Source organism: Pteronotus mesoamericanus, unplaced genomic scaffold, assembly GCF_021234165.1.
Source record: "Pteronotus mesoamericanus isolate MK-2021 breed Mesoamerican mustached bat unplaced genomic scaffold, CSHL_Meso_final contig_78, whole genome shotgun sequence".
Taxonomy (NCBI): Eukaryota; Metazoa; Chordata; class Mammalia; order Chiroptera; family Mormoopidae; genus Pteronotus; species Pteronotus mesoamericanus.
The window spans coordinates 19,637,986-19,659,601 of record NW_026555258.1 but is presented as its reverse complement, the minus strand read 5'-3'; the positions used below and the strand labels follow the sequence as shown (position 1 = coordinate 19,659,601).

Below are 21,616 nucleotides of genomic sequence, written 5' to 3'. Positions count from 1 at the left end.
CTCCGTTTCCACGTTGCGGAACTCTCCACAGTCACAGTGACTGAAGGCTTTTTAGGGAACGTGTGTGCCTGCGTCTGCTGTAGGGGCCAGGAACCTCATCAGCTCCGTTCGTTTGTACAGAGTCACTGTGGACAAAGGGTTAATCTCAAAATTATCTGCCACCCTTTTCTCCTTTCTCCTGGTTGTCTCCCTCAACATAGTGACTTTTAGCCCTGTTACAACTTTGGGGTTTTTTGTTTTGTTTTGAGTTTTTGCCCTCTGCCATTAAGGGGTGGGCCAGGCATGAACCCAAGATCCTCAACTATTTTAAAACCAAGAGAGATACAGCTAAGTAACAAAGAACTAAAGCTGGGCCTGCTTTTGCTTCCACCACAATCAATTACCCTAGAAATTTCAGGCTGCAGGAGCCAGCATTTCCTCTGTAGCCTTGATCTTGGTGGTTTATTCCGGAGGTGGGGACTGCCCTGCAAAATAGCCTCACAGGAAAAAATGCCTTCGGTGAGAAGGGCATCTGAGGACCCTTGAGAGAGCACAGGCTGTATTGCATCGAGGAGGAAGCAAAGCTTGACTTTCTCGGAGCTGAAATGAAGCCTGTCTCTCATTCAGGGGAAATCCTGAAACCCCAGCGGTTCTCCATCACTCCTGTAGGGAGCGGGCCGCCAAGTAACCAAAAGAAACCTGCCTTTCACCAGTCGCGCTGCCGGCGAGGACACAGCTTCCTTCCCTTCCTCCCCTCCCCAGCTCTCACCCAGTCACACACAGTCCGCCTTCACTTTCCTTCACAGAAAGCCCAAGCTGTAAATGCACTAATCAAACAGCACCGTAACATTTTCCAGATGTGCCGCCTGCCATTTGAGCTGGTGACTTTCAGCAGGGTTAAGGGGATGCTATTAATAAGGCCGGCTGTGGTGTCGGGGAGACTCCATTAGGGTACAGATTGACGTTTTTCCTTCACCAGGAGTGTGAGCCAGGATATAGGCGAGTCTTGTTCCAATGAAAGGGGTTTTCAGAAGTCTTTGCATCCTGTGTTCAAGCCTGTACCTGGGGCACAAACTGGGTGTGTGCAGCAAAGCAGCATGTGACTGCACTGTGGACCAATACCGCAGAGGGGCTGGGGGGAAAAAAAAAGGCTGGGTCTGTAGGAACGGGTATCCTAGTCACTTTTAGCTGTAATGGTTTCAAGGCAGGAGGTGGGTGGGAGGGAAACCGAGAAGCGTTATTAGTATTAATACCCTTGGGGAGGGGGGCGGGGGAGGTTACAGTGTTAACCTGAGCCTGCCTGGTCTAAATTTAGCCTGCAGCTACTGGGTGTTTGGGGTCTTAAGTCTGCCTTCTATCAGCCAAGGCGGGGGTCTCTGTGCTTTTGGGGGAGTGGCTAGGCTCCAGCTTCCCACGACACACACAGGCCCTGGTCCTGCAGCAGGAAGAAGCTCTGCTGGGGGTGGAAACGGAAAGGCCGCCTGGGGCTGGAATGTGGCCCAGGTTATCACCCCCTACCCTCCACTTCCTGGCCTGAAGGCTTTGCTTGGAGCAAGTCAAGTCGTTCTCAGACATTCCTACTCTCTGCATCTCTGTAGCGGGGGTGGAAGGGGCCCACTCAGAATCCCCACTCCTTCTCCAGCCTGCCCTCCTCAGTGGGGGTGGGGGCAGAGGAGCTGCAGGCCAGCTGGTGCTTCCAACTCCTTCGTAAACCCTTCTCAGCCTGCACCATTGAACAGGGTCAGAATTTTCTTCCCCATTACTGTTACAGCACTTCTCTGCCTTGTGCCGTTTGCTCTCTTTTACGTGAATTGGTGCTCTGTTCCTCCAAGGCTCTAAGTTCCTTGCTGCAGAGAGGGGACCACCTCAGAGCCCTGGGGACCTCCATGACCCCAAGGCACAGGACTTGTCACTCTGCAGGTTCTCAGTGCTTCCTCATCCTTGCCCTTTGACCTCTTTAGCCTCTGTGCTCCCCTCCCACATTCCTCAGGTTCCTTTGGTTTGACGAGTCTGTCTCTCCCAGGCTTCCTAGCTCTGCTCTGGTTCTCCACAGGCTGATGAAGGTCAGTAGACCGAGGTGGGCATCTAGCAGGTGCCGGAGAATCATCCATCAGCCAGTTTGTACCCGCTTCTTCTGTTGCCTTCATGATGGAGACTTCAGCCAGAAAGTTCAGCGTCCTTAAGAACCACTCTAAAGCCAGCCACGCAAGGCCTGTGATACCAGTTCTTTGCTTATAGCAACTGCGCTCTGTGTACTAAAAACACAAGTTAGGAAAGAGAGGCAGGGAAAAAGGGAAAACGGAGACACTGTCTGGCTTCACAGCTATGAGGAAGTTTTCTTTCATAGCCATGCCTCTCTGTTCCTAGGCCAAGAATGAGTTTGTATTTTTGGTGGAACTTAAAAATAACTGGATTAAAGGATCAGGTCATCTATTACCTGGGGGAAAGTGTTTCTAATTTAAATATCGTGACTTTAGGAGGAAGTAATCTGGGTTATTCAGAGTGTAGAAACCTGGTCGTGCTGCGGGCGCCTGATGTCTGAGTGATTTGGGTCACACTGCATTTAGGCTACGAGCCTAGGAGGTCGACGCTGGTAACAGGTATTGTCAAGAGGTAGCAGCCTGAGGGTGGTGGGCAAGTTGGGAAGCCGAGAACGCAGTGGGCTTGAGTGGAAGCTCCAGCTTTATGCTCGTCCTTATAGTGAGGGTCACTTTTCGGGGGTCCCCTGGGACCAGCCCGGTCTGCTAAGGAAAATGCTTTCCTCTTTCTGTCCTGATGCATCCGGCTGCAGGCCCAGGTACCCGGGGGAAAGAGCACATTGCCATCCATCACCCCAATTCGGCAGGTGACAGGGCCCTGATATATTTTCTGTGCTAACTAAGCAGGCTTCTAGAATCTCAACTGTGCCATGGACCCTATGCTGCTGGGAAGGAGACTCAGCCTCTTTCCACGGCATCTGTAGTGATGACTGGGGTGTGGGATTTTAATATTTTGCCTCTGGAATGTCTGTCATCAGAGGAAGCAGAGGACCTGCCTTGGAGGCCAGTCCAAAGGATAGTCCCCAGACTGAACAGGAAGTCAGCACCCTCTTCCTAGCTGGAGGGGCCTCCGGGTAGGCCCTGTCAATGGAGCAGAAGGTAGGAGGCTGACACCAAGTCTCCAGGGAGCCTGTCTCTGGCTGATTCTGAATAGAGAGAAGAAAGGGGGCTTTGACTTCTGAAGCCAAATCATGAGTCTCGCATGACTTCTAGAGATTCAAGTGTGCAAACTGTCAACCAGAAAGCCAAGTAAATGCCCTTTAAATCCATCCACTCTTCTGAACATTCCCCTTGTCGTTTCGGAAGCCTCCTGTTGTTGAGAACACCTTGGGGAGCACTAGGACAGGAAGACTGGCCTCCAGATCCCGGCTGTGCCACCAACTAGCCAGGTGATCTTGGGAAAAGCCACTCGATTTCTCTAAACTTCTTATTGTAATGTTTTAAACCCAAAGTAAAAACTGCCTCTCTCACACAACAAAGAGCCTCATTCATGAACATTGGTCAAGATCATGTATGTATGTGTACGTTTTGTGACTGTGATAAGCTCTAAGACTTGTGTCCAGTAAAACAGGGACATGACCCTCATAGTGCACCCACAGGACAAGCTCCTTATGGTCGTTTACTCGTTTAGTCAGCTGGGTAGAGTGTTGTGGATGGACCAGGTTCTGTTAAGACCAATATGTGACTCCCACCTGTTTCCCATGTGACCGGAGCCCCAGACTGAGGTGGTTCTTAACTGACCATTCTCCAGCATCTTCAGAATTTGACTTTTAAGGACGTTTTATACCATTATTCTGTTTGCTGCAGCAGCAGATACATCTTTCTAAGTGTGCTTATCTTCATCTAAAATTACCATTTAAGGATCTCGAATGCGAGGAAAGGGATGATAGTGAGATTGGAGATGCCTTAGGACCTGGGCCTTTGTCCTTTTAATCTCATGCTGATTTTTCTTCTTCTCAAAAGCAAAACTTCACCATCACCTTCTGCAAAGAATCTAATATTCATCATTGACGCTTTGGTGTAAAATTGCTTAATAATAATGAATATTTGCATTTACATTTTGCATAGTACTTTTAAATAGATACATGATCTAACTTAAGTCTCAAACCAGACTTGTGTGAGTATTATGAGCCCTGCTTACAAAGGGTTTATATTCTCAGAAGAGCTCCGTGATTGTCTTGCACAGGGTCTGGCCGAACTGTTACAGGAGACATGGGCACCTTTGTGGTAAATTAACCCGTACTAATTTGCTTTATGTATTATTAAACATTTTTGGGTCAATAATGGCAGATTCAGATACAATCTGGCTATCAGGTTATAGTAAAAGCAGGTCGTAGACCAAATTCTGGCGCTCCACACATTTATTAAACGCACATTTGTAAACATAGGTGTAAAACCATTGTCCGTAACCTCAAAGAAGTCCCAGCTCTGGTAGATTCTGTATGCTCCACCCCCATCTTGCGTGAAGGCAGATGTGGCAGTTTTTCAAAGGCAGGATTTGGTTACTACATAGTGGATGTTAGGACCAACCACTGTTCTGTGACCCAAAGGCTGGGCACGTGGGCACCGGACTGTTGAGTTCTCAGACTTCATGCACCATCCCTAAGGGTGCACAAGCCAAAGCGCTCACTCTGTTTGTATATCCTACTTACGGAAGGGTGGAAGAATAACTCTACTCCACAAGTTTGAACACCACCAGTTTTATCAATTTCTAATATTTTATTACGCTAAGTGGCAAGCCATTAATCTCACTGGTGAAAATTCATTTCTGACCTTAATTATACCACTTCGCAAAGCCTCGGGGGTCCTGTGGGAGTTCAGAGAGCTCAGCTACTGGAGGATGGACGCCACCTCCTATGGAGCGAGGGATTTCTGATTAAATCCTGGTTGACCACTCTCAAGGCATACGTTTATTCCCGATGAGGATCGCTGTCTACCTCTGGATTATAATTTAATCTAATTTCAGACACACACAGCTGCATTACGTGGTCTCTGCCCAGAGTATTTTAAAGTAAATGCTAGAGGAGACATCCTGACCAGCTGACAGCTATTCTGGGAAGACAGGTATTATGTACCAGGCTGCTTGCTAGGGCTCCACCTGAAGCGTTAGCAGGGACAAGCCCATCCTTTCCCATGGGCCCCTTAGCACCCTAGGTTTTCTCTGACCTTTGAAATTCCAGTTTGGTAGTTCATTCCTATCTTCTTGGGGTTTTTTTGTATTGGGGCATAGTTTACTTCAAGAGGATTTTCCAGTCCATTTATTGAACATGCAATTTTATCTGAATCTGGAATCAAGTTCATGGTACCTGAAGCACGGAGAAAGTGCTGGTCTTTTCTTCAAAGGGAGCAATAAGCATTTGTTGGTTTAAATGAGACATCATTTAATGATGTCAAGTCCAGACTTATGCCAAACTTGGACTGTGGGATTTCCAGACCATTTCCATTTACCTGGTGTCTTTGCTGGGGGCTTTGATCACACCAGGCTATCTTGCATGAAGGTATATTCTTCCTGCTGAGGACAGAACTCAGGAATTTGCTCTTTTGTTAAGCTCAGGACCTCTGATGCATGATTGTGAATCAGTAACGCAGAGCTGTTTATTTCTTTAAGTATTTCTACCCTGATTAGGGTTTAGAGCTGAGAGCTGCTACTCTCTAAAGCACATGGGATGGTCAGGAAGGATTTTCTGAATTTATGGAAAGAGGAGGAGAGGGCGGGCACATGCAACTAACCGAAAGGAAAGACTCTTTCCTGTTTACACCCGCCAGCGTCTAAATATATTTTTTTAAATGTGTGGGAAAGAACCATCCTGCATTACACCGGGACTACAAACTTTGTCTTTTAAACAATAATTAGCATTTTTAAAAATCTCAGTTGAACACATCACAGAAAACATAACTACTAGATTTGTGATTTCTGACTGAAAGCCAAAGGCAGTTTTGTTTTTTTTTTAACACTGCGAAGGTATACTGTCAGATGCTATTATGAGCCTTGAATTGGAGTGGTTGTTGCTAGTTCAGAAAGTATGCCTTGGGAAGAATTGGTAGAATTTTTGAGTACTAAAAAAGACACCTGTCACAGCATCTGCTTGTCTACGGTCAGCCACTGAACTGGGAGGTGTCCCGGACAAAGAGATGCTGACGTGAGGAGCCAAAAAGTGCTCCTGGGAAATGCTGTGGAGAAGGGCTCAGCCACTCCGATCCACTGGAGATAAATATAGGCAGGGTTGTGACTTTGCCCGACTAGACTAAGCAAACTCCAAAATAGACCTATGGCTTCCTAAGAAGTGTGGGAAATTTAATATTTGTTAAGAAAAAGATGTCTCTTGGAGCTTACTGAGGAGGCTATGAGCTGAATTACCGCCCTGTAGAATAAGCCCTCCTCCCTGTTGCCTCAGCCGATTAATGACTAAATGGACTATAGAATTGTTTTGTCTTCTAGCTTCCCTTAGTGTTAGATTGCCCTCTTCCTTCTTGTGTCAACTATTTGAAAGTGTGTTATGTTTCAGTAGAGCGGTGATTCTTAGCCATTTCAGTCCCAGCAGCTCCTACTAGTTGTTCCTTTCCTAGCCACCCCTAACGAAAGGGATAGAGGAGGAGAGCTCTACTTATTCCCATGAAGAATAATATTAGTAAAACATTGACTGAATGAACCTGAGGTTGGAAGGGTCAAGGATAATCTGATTCCTCCTTAGCAGTGCTGTGCTTCCCTTTGTGTTGGTCTATTTATTCCAGCAATAGCTTTCCATGGGGTGGGCTAATTTTGACCTAGGTTTACTTGAAACTGAATGGCAGCTAATACATTCAGGCATTTGAATCTTCTGTAATTCTTTTCTTTTTAAATTGCTAAGTAAATCTTTAATATCTCTAATTGCAAATGTACAGAAATTGCACAGCCACACAGTCTTAGAAGACCAACAACTTTCTCTGTACATTATTACATAGTTGTTGAAAGTCACAGCAGCGGGGACTCCGGCCACTTCTGCTATTCTTTTTTTTTGGAGTGTATTTATTTATTTTTTTAGAAAGAGAGGAAGGGAGGGAGAAAGAGAGGGAGAGAAACATCAATCAGTTGCCTCTTGTGTATGCCCTGACCAGGAATCGAACCTGCAAACTTCAGCTTTGCAGAATGATGCCTGACCAATCAGGGCCATTTCTGTAATTCTTAATTACATAGAAGTCACTGATAATTGCCTTATCAAAAGAAAGTTTAATCAATGTTTATAAAAGGACAATAAAGCTTTCTTCTTTAGCTCACTGTAAAGAAAAAAGATAATGTGTTGATGATGGTCAAAAATAAAAATAAAGTTATTGTGATTTTAAGCACCAGGCTTTGACAAAGACCAGACCTAGACTAGATCATCCAAGACCATCATCGCCTGCCTCTTACTGAAGAAGGAATGTATATTCCTTGATTGGCTTAAGTCTAAAGGGGATTGTGGAAAAGGAGGCTTGAAGGAAATCCCAGTTCATGGATAACCATTTAGTTCGGGGATAACCTTCGAGTCAGTCCATGGATAACCATGTGAGTTTTGACATTCTGACAGCAGAACACAGCTCATAGGTGAATGTCTGTATTTTTCTAGATCTCATAAACAAATCTATAATTATCCACTCTTTTTGGAAGGATTTTGAAATTAATCCCCTAGAATCCTCTTAAGGCTGTTTTAATTTTTATATTGTAAGCCTTTAAAATTGTTTAAAACTGAAATAAATGAAAATGTATACCCTATTGCAATTTTGCCCTGCGCTGTCAGTAACCCTGGGCATACGAAAGACCTGAGGCCGGGAAACAAAGCCGACCAAGGTGTTCATGAGATCTTTAGGGGGACCTCACATTAAGTTCATAATTTACTCCTGAATTATCTGGAACAAACCAGACTCCTTTGGTATGGAAAAATAATTATCCTAGGATTTGAAATTAATCTTACTGATAACGTCAGTAATGAAATTACATGGGATGGAGAGCTGACGAAAAAATATATGTATTTAAAAATATTAAAAGGATGTAGTTTGCTTACTTGACCACAAAATTGGAGCTATCGTATAGAAGCCATTTTAGGAACTACAGGGAAAGGGTAGCCAGAGACTAGCTTTCCAGAGCAAGACTCATTCCCAAGCGAAGGAGTCTTGCTACGATGCACATCCGAGAGAACAAACCTGTATAGTCAGTGGCTCTGGTTATGGCTTTCATCATACAGTGGGGCTCTGTAGCCTTGAAGGAGTTGCTGAAGGAATTGATAGTGTTCCAGTATTTTATTTTGGAAAAAAATTGCTAAAAAGTTTTTCATGTCCAGAATAATTGTATTACATTTGGCAAAGAATCATAGGTTTTCAAGAAGATTCGTTCATGTAAAAGCACCTTCTTCCTACAGTTCCGGACACACAAATATTCATGTTACATTTCTGCAGTAGTTTGCTGAGAGTATTTTGGAAGACTCTGGTACAGTTGCTATATAATATCTCCTACTTTAGAAGATATTTGAGTATATCTTCAGATGATCTAAGTCCATATTTACTATTAAATTTTATGAACTGAGACTAGCATTGAATGAACGTTCCCTGGACACCCAGTAAACACAGTGGAATCTGTGAAATAGAGAGGTGTAGGGTACCTGTTAGCACAACAAAATGAAAATGTAAAGCCAAAGGGAAATCTCCATTCAGAAGGACTTGTCATTGTTGTTTAATATTCCTTCCTGTTATCAGTTAATTTCTCAGTGTTCACATCCATAAGAGGTGTGGTGTCTAACCCTGACTTTTGTTTCCTCTTTATTCCAGAAGCCTCCCCAGCTTTCCGAGGATGATGTCCGGCTAAAAAACGAGAGAGACATCTGTGGTGCCAACCCCCTAGATCCTGCAATCAGCTCTCTTCCCTCAGATCACAAAAACATGGAAATTGAGGTCTCTGTTGCAGAATGTAAAAGTGTACCTGGAATCACCTCTGCTTCACATTCCATGGACCACCCCTCCCCTTTCTACTCGCCCCCGCACAATGGCCTCCTCGCTGATCACCATGAATCTCTGGATAATGATGTGGCCAGTGAGATCCGATATCTAGACGAGGTGCTGGAGGCCAACTGCTGTGATTCTGCTGTGGACGGAACTTACAACGGCACATCCTCCCCGGAGCCTGGCGCGGCCATCCTGACAGGCAGCCCAAGCCCACCTGCTCACATAGCCATCCTGCCAGAACCCACTGACAGAGCAGCTGGCAAGCAGGTTCCTCCTCACATTGAGCTCAGTAAAAGCAACTCTGACACCATGGCAGAGGGGGAAAGTGCGAACGGCCACTCCCCTGACCAGCCCAGAGATCTGCTGGGTGACAGCTTGCAGGCTCCTGTGAGCCCCAGCTCCTCCACAAGCTCCTGGTGCTCGTCCCGAGATGGGGAGTTCACGCTCACCACGCTGAAGAAGGAAGCCAAGTTTGAGCTGCGTGCCTTCCATGAGGACAAGAAGCCCTCCAAGCTCTTTGAGGATGACGAGAATGAGAGAGAACAATACTGTGTCCAGAAGGTGAGGCCTACAGAAGAGATGCTAGAGCTGGAAAAGGAGAGGCGGGAACTCATCCGGAGTCAGGCTGTGAAAAAGAACCCTGGCATTGCAGCCAAATGGTGGAATCCTCCGCAGGAAAAAACCATCGAGGAACAGCTGGACAAGGAACATCTGGAGTCACACAAAAAGTACAAGGAGCGCAAGGAGAAGAGGGCGCAGCAGGAGCAGTTGCTGATGCAGCAGCGGCCCCCACCGCAGCCTTGCACAGCCCCTGTCTCCACTCGGGAACCTTCCAGCATGACTGAGAACGTGAAGGATGTCGTCACCGAGCAGATAGATTTCTCTGCTGCTCGCAAACAGTTCCAGCTCATGGAGAATTCCAGGCAAACAGTGGCCAAGGGCCAGAGTACGCCCAGGCTCTTCTCCATCAAGCCCTTCTACAGGTCTCTGGGTTCAGTCAACTCAGACAAGCCACTGACCCTCTCGAGGCCAGCTTCCATTGGGGGTCCTCCAGAAGACAGTGGCACGTCGGCAGCCAAGGGGCAGAAAGGCCACTGTGCCCTGGAGAGCCAGTCTCTGGGAGGAAGCCAGGGCAGCGCAGCTCCTCAGGGGAGGGAAGGGCCCTATAGTGAGCCTTCCAAACGCGGGCCCTTGTCCAAACTGTGGGCAGAGGATGGAGAGTTCACGAGTGCCCGGGCCATCCTCACCGTGGTCAAGGATGAAGACCCTGGGATTTTGGATCAGTTTTCAAGATCTGTCAATGTCTCTTTGACTCAAGAGGAGCTTGATTCTGGTCTGGATGAATTGTCTGTGAGGTCCCAGGACACCACTGTCCTGGAGACCCTGTCCAATGATTTCAGCATGGACAACATCAGTGACAGTGGGGCTTCCAATGAGACAACCAATGCCCTCCAGGAAAATTCACTGGCCGATTTTTCTCTGCCCCAGACTCCCCAAACTGACAACCCTTCAGAAGGCCGAGGAGAAGGTGTCTCCAAGTCATTTAGCGATCATGGTTTCTATTCCCCTTCATCCATGCTGGGAGACTCTCCCTCGGTTGATGACCCCTTGGAATATCAGGCTGGTCTCCTGGTGCAAAATGCCATTCAACAAGCCATAGCCGAGCAGGTGGATAGAGCTGCGTCTGGAGCCAACAAGGGTGGAACAGAACAGCGGGGACCTGGAACCACTCTAAAGGAATCTGGAACGGGGGCCCCTAACTCAGAGAAGCCTCAGAGCATGTTTGAGCCACCTCAGGTGTCCTCTCCTGTCCAAGAGAAAAGGGATGTATTACCAAAGATCCTGCCTGCTGAAGACAGGGTGCTCAGGGAACGGGGACCCTCCCCACCATTGCCAGCAGTGCAGTCCAGCGGCCCAATAAACATGGAGGAGACCAGACCAGAAGGGAGCTATTTCAGCAAGTACTCCGAGGCAGCTGAGCTGAGAAGCACAGCCTCGCTCCTGGCCATGCAAGAGTCTGACGTGATGGTTGGGCCCTTCAAGCTGAGGTCAAGGAAGCAGCGGACTTTGTCCATGATTGAAGAAGAGATCCGGGCTGCCCAGGAAAGGGAAGAGGAGCTGAAGAGGCAGAGACAGGTCTTGCAGAGTACCCAGAGCTCCAGGGCAAAGAACGCCTTATCGCTGCCCTCCCGAACATCATGCTTCAAAACCGCTCCAGGTAAGTGAAGTGCCGTGGACCAGAATCAGACACTGTTGGTTGATTTCAGCTTACAGGTTTCTATGTGGAGCCTCCTCTGTGTGTGGCTGGAATGTGTCCGGGGTACGCTAGCACAAGGACTTCAGCATTTGGGGCACACAACTGAAGTGGCAGAGTGTCCTCTGGAAGAACCCTGAGCCCAGATGGTGTTAGACATTTCCCAAAGGATGCAGTAGCTCCTCACCTGTCGTTCCGCTCTGGTCTTGGTTTACTACAGAGAATTGTACTCATTGTATCTGAAGGGGCTCCTTGGTGGAGGGAGGGACTCTGTGGGGCCCATGTGGTCTGTTGGAGTCAGCAGCTTCACCCTTTGTGTCTGTAAGTTAAATCAAACCCATTTAACATGGGGGATGTGCTCTACTAACCCCTTCTGAATGGGAGGCCCCGTCCCAACAATGACATTTCATGACTTGGTGTTATAGATTGACCCAGAGAAGATGCTATTGTCCCTCTTCTGTGTGATTGGGTTTGCTTTCAGTCACCACAAAGCAATTACTTTGGGATTTGGGATGGTCTCATTTATTCGTGCCTGCTGACCCACTTAGAGAAGTTGAGTTACTCTATGGAAAGGCAGGTCTTTTATCCCCTTTCTCATTGGCTGGGCAGGTCTCTTTCTTGAATAGTTTGTGTAGTCGGTTGATACTAATTATAGTGGTAATTATTGCTACCATTATTGGTAACAGTGTGACCAGTAGTTTTTATTTCCCATTTGGATAGGATGGCAATTGGAGACTCACACATCCCACCACAGAGAGATGCTGCTGAAAGTGTGGCCTCAGCTAGTCTATGAAGAGTTTGTTATGGGTCTGTACTGCCATAATTACAGACAGTAAGAGTAAGCTTTTGAAAGCTCTCGGAGCAATTTGATATTGTCCTCAAATCCAAATGTGGGACTTTGTAGTTTAAGAAGTGTTGGTCTGCAAAAGACGGGGGAGAAAACTGTTTCTTTACCAGAGATAATTTAAAAGTATTACCCTAATATATAATCATTGGCATTGAAATTGGGCCTTCCAAATCTTAATCCCATTTTGACACTTGACTTCTATAGAATCTACAGTGATGCAGTGTAACTCTTTTTGTTACTAATTTTTAAATTTTAAAACATCTCAACCTGAAGAAAAGTTCCCAAGTTTAAATACCTCTTTTTTATTCTGAACAAGTGCGAGTAAATTGCCAACGTGATGCTCCATCAGCCCCATAGTTTGTCGAATGCATCTCCATCTGGGTTTGTCTGATGCTTTCACATGGTGATATTCAAGTTATGCATCTTGGGTAGGAATACTACAGAAATAATGCTTATTTGCACTGTATCCAGTCAGGTAGTACGTAGTGTCAGGTTGTCCCATTATGGGGACAGATGTTAATTTTTTTCACGTGGTACTAATTTTGATCCCTTGATTGAGGGAGTGTCTGCCAGCCTTCTGCACAGTGAAGTTTTGTTTTTCTTTTTGTAATGAATATGTATTTTGTAGGGAGGTACTTTGGTATGCTGTAATCTTTCTCTTACTCATCAACAAACTAAATCTATTCATTTGTCTATTTATATCTTTATGGTTTCATAGACTCCTGTTATAGTCAGTGGCTTACAATCCAGTTCTATTATTATTTTTATCCTTAATTTGTTCAAATACAGCTCATGGGAGCCCTTTCAAGCTAACCTCAGTGTCTTTTTGACATGTTCCCATTATTATTTGGGCACGTCCTTACTCACACCATGAGAAGTTCCAGTCTTATCTTATATTTTTCTAACCTTGAAATCAGCCACTTCTCTGAAGAGCACTAGTTTCTTCTAGTGGAGAATGGTATTTAGAGACCAAGATCTACGTCCTGGGTGTGCTCATTGCTATTGTATTATCACAGGCACTCTCAGAGGACAGAATTAAAGAGTATTCTTCCTTCCTTCCTTCCTTCCTTCCTTCCTTCCTTCCTTCCTTCCTTCCTTCCTTCCTTCCTTCCTTCCATCCATCCATCCATGCATCCATCTTGAAAACCATGAGCTCACCCACATATCCTTAATTCTAATTTCATACCATAGGGCTCATTTTCTCTTTTTTCATATTTAAACCTCCTTCTTGATAACAAGATACCGGATTGCTATCATCCTCAATGTGTTTAGTATATGATTGATCCCCTCCCCCCTCATGCAACCAGTCTCCTATTTTTCTTATCCCTGTTGGGTTCCAGCGCCTTATGCTGGGTCACCATGGTCCCCTACCCACCCTGCTCTGGCTTCAGCACACCACTCTGGGCCAGTGTGGCTCCTCCCATCCCCGTTGGAGACACCATCTTGTCCAAACCCATGGAATGCCCTTTGGACTAAATTATTCAGGAAGGAAAAAGAAGGTGCAAGGAAAGGGAGAAGCCGGTGACTTCTTGCTAAGTTTTTTAATCCCTCCAGCTGAGTGTTTGAGGGAGAGAAAACTAACACAGGAGGGTTTCTGTTCATGCTTAGCAGTGGGGCTGGCTTAGCACCAAGATGCCAGTTGGACATACTGTATGATATCTACTCAGATAAGTAACTCTAAACGGCCTGCATATAAGAACCCACCGTTTGACGGAAGAAGGTTCTTCAGGCACCTCAGCCCCTTCTGCTCACACGGAAGGCAGGTACCATGGTTCTTCTATCAGGTATAGCGGGCTCCACCTACCTAGCCATCTTTACATTGATTTTAATAGAGAATCTTCTCTAAAGTGCATGTGCCCAGTGGGTATTTTGAGTTGTCTTCATTTTACCATATTGCTCCCTTACTTTACTTCTAGCACATGGACAAAAATAAAGATATGTCAACACTGTTCCCCTAGTTTCCTGACCTGCTGTTGTCTGTCAGGCTTCCCCACCAGACTTAAAATAAGGCAGGGTCCTAATGTTTGCCCTCAGCTTCCTCGCACATCCCTCTATACTCTTGCTAATCTCCCCTCCATATCCCATCCCTGCAGGACTGATATCTGCCTTTTTAGTAAGATGGTTATTCATTTGTTCAGTTTTGTGCACTGCTTGGGTCTGGTTCTCACACTGAATGGAGTCATAATGATGCATGTGTACCTCATTCCTTCATGTTTATCTCTAAAACATTTCAAGTAGGTGGCAGGGCTTCCCAGGATTAAACATGGATTGAAATGAACTGAATACAAAATGTAATTTTCTTTCTACTTATGCCTGGGAACATTTGGAGTATTGCGTGGCTAGCTAGCCGCCAAGTTCATGATCAGGGAGTAGGCTGACACATCACTTAAAGTGGCCAAACTGGACGATGCAAACTGGCCAGAGTCAGAACTGCTGGCTCTGACCTCAGTATTGTGAATGGAGATGTTGCCATGTTTCATTCCAGTAGAGGTGACTCAGTTGCTTTGTTGCATGACTCAGATCGATGATTTAAGTTAGGTGATGAAAAATATAATTTTTAACTTCCCCTTTGGTGAAAATCATGCTGGAAACATGCTGGAATCCTAAAACCTTACGGAAAATTTGCTGAGAGCGAAGATGTGATAAGGAAAGAGAAACCTACAAATTCTCCCCAACCATACCCCAGGTATCAAAAAGATACGTTTTCACTTTTAGTTTCCCTTTGAAAGATGGAGGAAGATAGGGTTTCTGTTTTTAAAAGGACATAGTCATTTTCAAAGACCAATTATTAGAACAAATTATCTGGAAGTTTTATCTTACTGATTCTTACATGATTTTTAGAGGAAGAAATTCCACTCAAATAGGGTTTGTGGTACATTTGTTCACACAGAGGTGAATAAGACCGCTCCCTGCCCTTGGGGAACTTAAAAGTTCAGTAAGAAAAACAATATCAAACAAAGGTGATTTCCTGCAGGGAAGCATCGGGACCTGTCGGAGCAGAGAACAAGGCAGACCACCTCACTCGGGGGATAAGGGAGTCCTGCTTTCTTGGGAAACTGCCATCTTGGCTTTGAACTGAAGGAGAAGTTAGGTTCAGGGGGTGGAGAAAATTGTTCCCGCCTACAGGAAAAGCACTTACGGGGACCCCGACACAGTAGAGACCTTGGCACATTTGAGGTGTTAACATGAGGTCTGGGTGGGTTAAAGGAAGAAATCGAAAACAAAGTTGATTGGGGCCAGACAGCCTTCATGGTGTAGATTTTAAACTTTCTCCCATGGTCAGTGGGAAGCCAATGAGGATTTTCAAAGGGAAATGACCTTCACACACCTCCAGGCTGTCCCAACTTCGTCTATGACCCGGCAGGCTCACAGCCTTCCTGCCCTGATGAGTGTATCTTACCAGCTTCTGTGGGTCTCTTCCTCTGCATGAGCGCTTCTGAAGGCACGTCACTGCTGCCAACTTGACGGATGGCGTGTGTTATGTGAGAGGCCACAGCCCCAAGAATGAACACATGGGCACCTTCTGCTGATGTCCTTAGAAGCAGAAAATAATGAAAGTGCTTCCACAGGTGTACAAGCCTGATTGGTAGGTGGAATCCACACACTACTCTGTAAACCATCCTTGAGGAGTGAGTTTGGGGAGCGGGGGGTGGCCAACCCAAACATTTTATTGAAGTTAACAACTTAGACCTTTTCAGATGAAGGGCATTAACAGACAGTTCTCTTTTTTAGCCTATAGTTTATTATTAGATATCCTGGTTTCACTTCCAAGTTCTAGGTATGACAGCAACCCAGTTAGTTAGGTGATTAGTTAGGGTTTTGTTTCTTTAACTGTTTTTTTTTTTTTTTTTTTTTAGTTTAGTTTAGTTTAGTTTGTTTGTTTGTTGTTTGTTTTTTTAAAATAACTTCTCTTTTCATGCCAGGTGTTGACTTGATCTTTCCAGTCCGGGAAGTGGCCCTGTGGGGCACTGGGGCGGGGTGAAGGAGAAGGTGTGGATATTGAACCCCATAACTCAGAGTACCTGTGCATGTCTTTCAGTTGGAGGGAAGAGGTGATAGTTATACATATTATAAGAATAATTATAAGGGAAATTCTAAGTTTCCAAAGAGTTTCAACTTCTCTTATTAGTTTGAATTACGATGCACATGCGATGATCATTACATTGTTACAAAGATTATTGACTGGATCTTTTTTTTCTTTCCCCTTTGTTATCTTCAGATATCAAAGGAAAAGTTCTAGACACCCCCAAAAAATAAATTATGTCAGCCCACTGTTCATGAAGCAGAGCTTGGTGACTTGTTGCATGTAGAGCATCCTACACAGGGTTATGTCTGCCGCCACATTTCCTAGACGTTCTGTGGAGACATAAGCCGAATCATGGTGGCTGTGCCTGACCAAGACCTTAAAGCTGTGACCTGTACTGATTACTTCACATACATTTTCTCATATAATCCTACAATAGGCCTCCAAGATGTAACACAAATTACCCAAACCCTTGAGGCCAAATATATTCAGTGTTTCTGATTGTAGAAAAGCTATAAAGTATACGTACTGTTAATTTAGAGAAGCAATTTAATGAATATACTATCCTGTCACACACTCAGGCAGTGTCCTGGAGCAGCCCCCTGTTGTGATATTTTATTTCTACTATAAAACTGAAGAAGAATTAGTCACACTAAGTGGGATAAGTAAAGACAACGAAGAGCCTCTTGCTAGTTCACATCAGGTTTTGCTGCCAAGTAAGTTACGATGAAACTTAGTTTCCAGAGATTTTTCTGAATTTTGGGATTATGGACTTAAAATAATATTTTCTTTTCAAAGTATTAATACCAGAGCCCAGAGAGACAAAGTAGCTTGGCCCAGGTCACTCAGCTGGGTAGTGGCAGAACCAGGTTCAAACCTAGGTTTATTTGACTCCAAAGTCTGTATTTTTTCTACATCTAGTCTCGCCTTCTACTGAGCCTGCCTCTCTGTCCTTAAGGTGTATGAGGTGTGAGGTAACAGCTCCCCTCACCCACCTACAGTGACTGAGCCCATTTTCTCTCTGTCCCCTTTCAGTCTTCAGACCTGACCCCTGCGTTTTCTTGGGTCCTTCCTGCCCCTCCTTTCTAGAGCTTCTGTGACTCTGGAATCCTCTGCCGGGGTGGATGAGTTGGCTCTAAGAGGCTGTGAGACAGCGGTACCCCCAGAACGATTCCTTTGTTCTTTTGGAACTGAATTCCAATGCTCCACATTACAACAGGCCAAATAGCTGGTGCCGTCCACAGACCTGAGCCAATGGCGGAGGGACTGGCCCAGCCCAGGTCAACCAGCCGCCCGGGTCGTTCTTCTGAGGTCTTTCTGAAAGGTCATCACCCAGGAAGGAGCTCAGTCATCCACTCCACGGGCTCATGCCCTGAAATCTTTGAAAGAACTGGATACAAGGAATCAATTTCTTAATTTGACGATGAGCAGGGAATAAGTGTTCACTCCATTAACTGAATGCGTTTGGCAGAGTGGGGCCAAAGGCAACTACGTTAGCTTACTGGTGGCCACTGAGCGCCATGACTGCTCTCCGCTGACCTCTTTGGCTCTTTGAGATTGATCCTTCGGACTTGGGTCAGAGCCTCTCTGAATTTTATTTATCTGAACCCCCCCAAATGTTTATTTTTAAAAAGTGGTATTTGGGAAGGAATTGGGAGAAAAGACTATGTTGACGCAGTGTTTGGCAAGGGGGGAAGGTACGTAATAAAATCGGGACTTCTCAAATGACAGAATTCAAAGTCCTTTGTAGGCCTTCCATTCAGTGGTTTGAAAAGGACAATCGCCACTGGTTAAAGTTGTCCTGAGAAGGTGGAGACTCTTGTCTCTTCTTCCATGACAAGACTATGGTCATGGCTTCAGGGAAATAGAACTTTGGAGAATGCGTATTTCTCACCTGTATAATTCCCTTCTGTAAGGGAATCACTGCTAATTATGCTGGGTCTTCTGATGTAGCCAGGGTGTCTGAGTTGGCTCCTAGTGGAGCTCGTGCCTTGCTGGGGACACCACAAAGTGTCCTTGTTGCTTACCTCTTACGCATGGCTACTTCACACAGGTTAGGACAGTGGCTCCTGAAAAATCAGACTTAACCACATGCAAAGAAAGATGCAGTCTTGAGCTGACAAAGAAAATATGAATCAAAAGACCTAATTCCTTCAAGATCCCTGGTAAGAAGTGAAGCTAATCAAAGCCAGGCTTGGGAACAGGATGTCCCCCTGTGACTGCTGGAGTTCAGGGCAGGATGTGATGTGTCCTTTACTAGCCGTGGTGACTTGCTGTGTACTTCCCTAAGGAGAATGGCATTTCAGATCTGTTTGATCTTTGTGAATAAGCTGCTCACAAAGGGGCAGCTTATTTAAGGGGTGGAGGGACCAGGGGTGGTACAGGGGAGAATGTGCCGTGTAGGCCTTTAGATCCCCAAAGAATACATTTATATTTCATGTAACGTGTGTTATTTCTCGTGATCTTTAATGTAAACATCAGAGGTTTCCCAGAAGTTGTACACACCTGATGTCATAGCTATTCCCCCTCACTCAAGTATGAAGTCACGCTTTATATAAAAAAGCTGGTCAAAGAAAATTATGGGCCTAAGTGTGACAGCCACTTCTCTGGAATTATATCTAAAGTTCAAATCCTGACTCCATTGTTTGTTACCTGTTTAAACCTCAGTGTCCCCACCAGTAGAAGTGGGAATAAAATAGGACCCACCACGTCAGTAAGCTTGGACAGCGCCTGAGACACAAAGGCGCCCAAGATTATGGTTGTGGTTGTTACTACAGTCACTAGTAGGTTTTAAGAAAAGGCCTATAAAACCTTAGCAGAATTACTTACGAGTTACTCCTTGCTGTGTCCCTGAAATAAATGACAGAATATGCATTAGAAAATTGTTTTCTAGATGGGATATTTTTTCCTAGTTGCTTCCTTAGAATTATAGTTCCTCTTATAAAATCTGAGTTCAGGGATTAGTTTTCAGTAATCAGCTATGATTTCAAAATAACAAAATCCAAAACAAGGTGTATTGGGTGACAGTAAAATTGCAAGCACGATCACCAGAAAAAGATTTCCCTTTTTTTTTCCTCTTTGGGGAATAATCTTGACACAGCCAAGTCCACCATGTTGGTAGAAATGTGCTGAACAAAAAGATCTTGGTAAGCAAATTACTTTTTACCATGTTTTCATTCTTACTTTTTCAATGAAATATTTTTCTGTTTTGGTCTTAAACTGGCTGCCCCCTACCCCGCGCCCCACCCAGAAGCAGAATTCGTTCCTTCTAGAGTTTTTGTCTACCAGTTTTGATTATAAAGAATGACCCAACATCAGCAGCTCAATCCAACACCCCAGCCATTAAGTAATAATAGGTGTATGTTCCTCAGGCTTGGTTCGCCAGGCAGGGTATTTGTCATTTCTGAGCGAGGCTTAGAATCTGAAGATTCATATCATCGCGTCCTCCCACCCCTGGGCCTTCAGAGGAGATGAAAGGACCGGGACCGGCTCGTGCAGTGTGGGTCACAGCTGCGCCTGGCACAAGCCCCGTGCGCTCCGGGTCTGACAGCAGGATCTTCCCTTTACTGAGAGGAAATGAAATTGAAAATGCAAGTCTGAGCTCATTTCTTTCCGAGCTCATGTCAGTGACCTGGGAGCTGTTTTTGATGTCTGCAGCCTCTCCCCAATGCAGCGTAAAGAAAGGTCATTGGAGGCGGCCTGAGCCAAGGCATGTCATTGGGTGGGCGTCTTTGTTCGGTTCGGTTTGTTTTTTAAATGAGAGTGGGCGCTGGCTTTTTCTTTTCTTTTGGAAAAGTGGAGAAACAAAGGCTCTTTGATTTCGGATCTCAGTCACCATGCACGTGGAATAATGTCATAATCACCAAAATCATGTTTGATCCGATTCATTTTGGAATTCACGCTCTTCGCTTTTTAGAATTGAGTCCTGTCCCCGCAGAAGGAGTGTTTGGGCTGTGTTCAGAGGACGCACAGCCCCCGCTGAGGTTCCCTTGGGTGGGAGCCTCGGCGGATTTTCCTCTCAGCCCCCTCCAGCGCAGCCTGTTGCCCGTGCCTCAGGGAAACCCGTCCTGCTTAGGAAATCCAGAAGAGCCGCCAAGACACGGCTGCTTTCTTGGGCCCAGAAGTCGGGACTTCTCAAATCACAGAATTCAAAGTTCTTTGTAGGCCTTCCATGTGCTCTTTTATTATAAAAATAAACGGGAAGTCAGATTCACATTTCCTGATTTTCTCTTCCACTCCTGATGGGAGATGACATTTACTCATTTGCAGTGAAATTCTCTGCTCCTTAGTCTGCCTCACAGTGGTAGAGCCTGCGAGTGCCATTGTTATGGGCATGGCTGGTGCCTTTCCAAGTGGACTCGTCATCCCTCCCGGTGTGTGCTGTCCTGGGTCTCCCTAGTTCATGAAGGTTAAAGTGAGCGGCTCTCTCTACTTTTCCGAACATGGCTAATAATACTTAAATTTTTTTTCTGATTTGTTTCATATTTTAAAAGTGATTCGTGCAGATTGTAGAAAAAAAATGGAGACTAATGATGAAAATCACAGTGACTCATAATCCTAATCCACTCACTACCTCCCTTGTTTTCCTCCTTGCACATATGTGCATGAAAGACAGTATGGGGTTCATATTTGTATTAGTTTTCCACTGCTGCTGTGACAAATCATACAAATACAGTGGTTTAAAACAGCACACACCTGTTATCTTATAGTTCTAGAGGTTTGAAGTCTATAATGTGTCAGTTATGGACTGAACTTTGTCTGCCAACCCCCAAATTCATATGTTGAAGCCATAACTACCAATGTGCGTGGTATTTGGAGATGGAGCCTTTTAGGAGGTAATGAGAGTTAGATGAGAAGGTAGGGTCCTCATAAGAAAAGTCACCAAAGAGCTCAGTGACTCTCCCTGCATGTGAGGACGTAGCTAAAAGGCAGCCATCGGCAGGACAGGACGGTTCTGACCAGAACCACGCTGGCATCCTGATCTCAGACTTCCAGCCCCCAGAACAGTGAGAAAAAAAGATGTATGTTGCTTGAGCCACTCAGTTCATAGTATTTTGTTAGGGCAGCTCGAGCAGACTGAGATGGTGTTTTTTCTGGGCTAAAATCAAGGTGTTAAGCTGGGTTGTGTTCCTTCTGGAGGCTTTGGGGGGAGTTCACTTCCTTCCTTTTTCCGGTTTCAGAGGCCACCTGTATTCCCTGGCTGCAGGCCCCTTCCTTCACCAAACCTAGCAGCATAACATCTTCAGATCTCTCACTCAGCTTTCCTCTTTTAAGAATCCTTGTGATTACATCAAGCCTAACTAGAAGTTCCAGGATAGTCTTCCCATCTCAAAGCCTTGAAGTTAATCACATCTGCAAAGTCCTTTTGCCACATAAGGCTGCGTATTCACAGATTTGGGGAATTAGGATTTAGGCATCTTTGCAGAGGCCATTATCCTGCCTGCCACAAGACTCGCTCTTGTTCACCTCAGCTGAGGGAGTGTTCCCCGTGTGCTGTGCATGCACTTTTGCTTTCTTTCACA

At 45.4% G+C, this 21,616-nt stretch overlaps 1 protein-coding gene across 7 annotated transcripts in view; it reads left to right on the top strand.

Annotated features, from left to right (window-relative positions):
• PALM2AKAP2 (PALM2 and AKAP2 fusion) overlaps window positions 1-21,616 on the top strand; it is a 399,871-nt gene that overhangs the window by 361,003 nt on the left and 17,252 nt on the right. For all 7 annotated transcript variants that reach the window (XM_054584541.1, XM_054584539.1, XM_054584538.1 and 4 more), the window contains one exon: window positions 8,796-11,187. In XM_054584541.1, coding sequence (XP_054440516.1) covers window positions 8,796-11,187 — 2,392 coding nt within the window. The remainder of the gene's footprint in view (window positions 1-8,795; window positions 11,188-21,616) is intronic.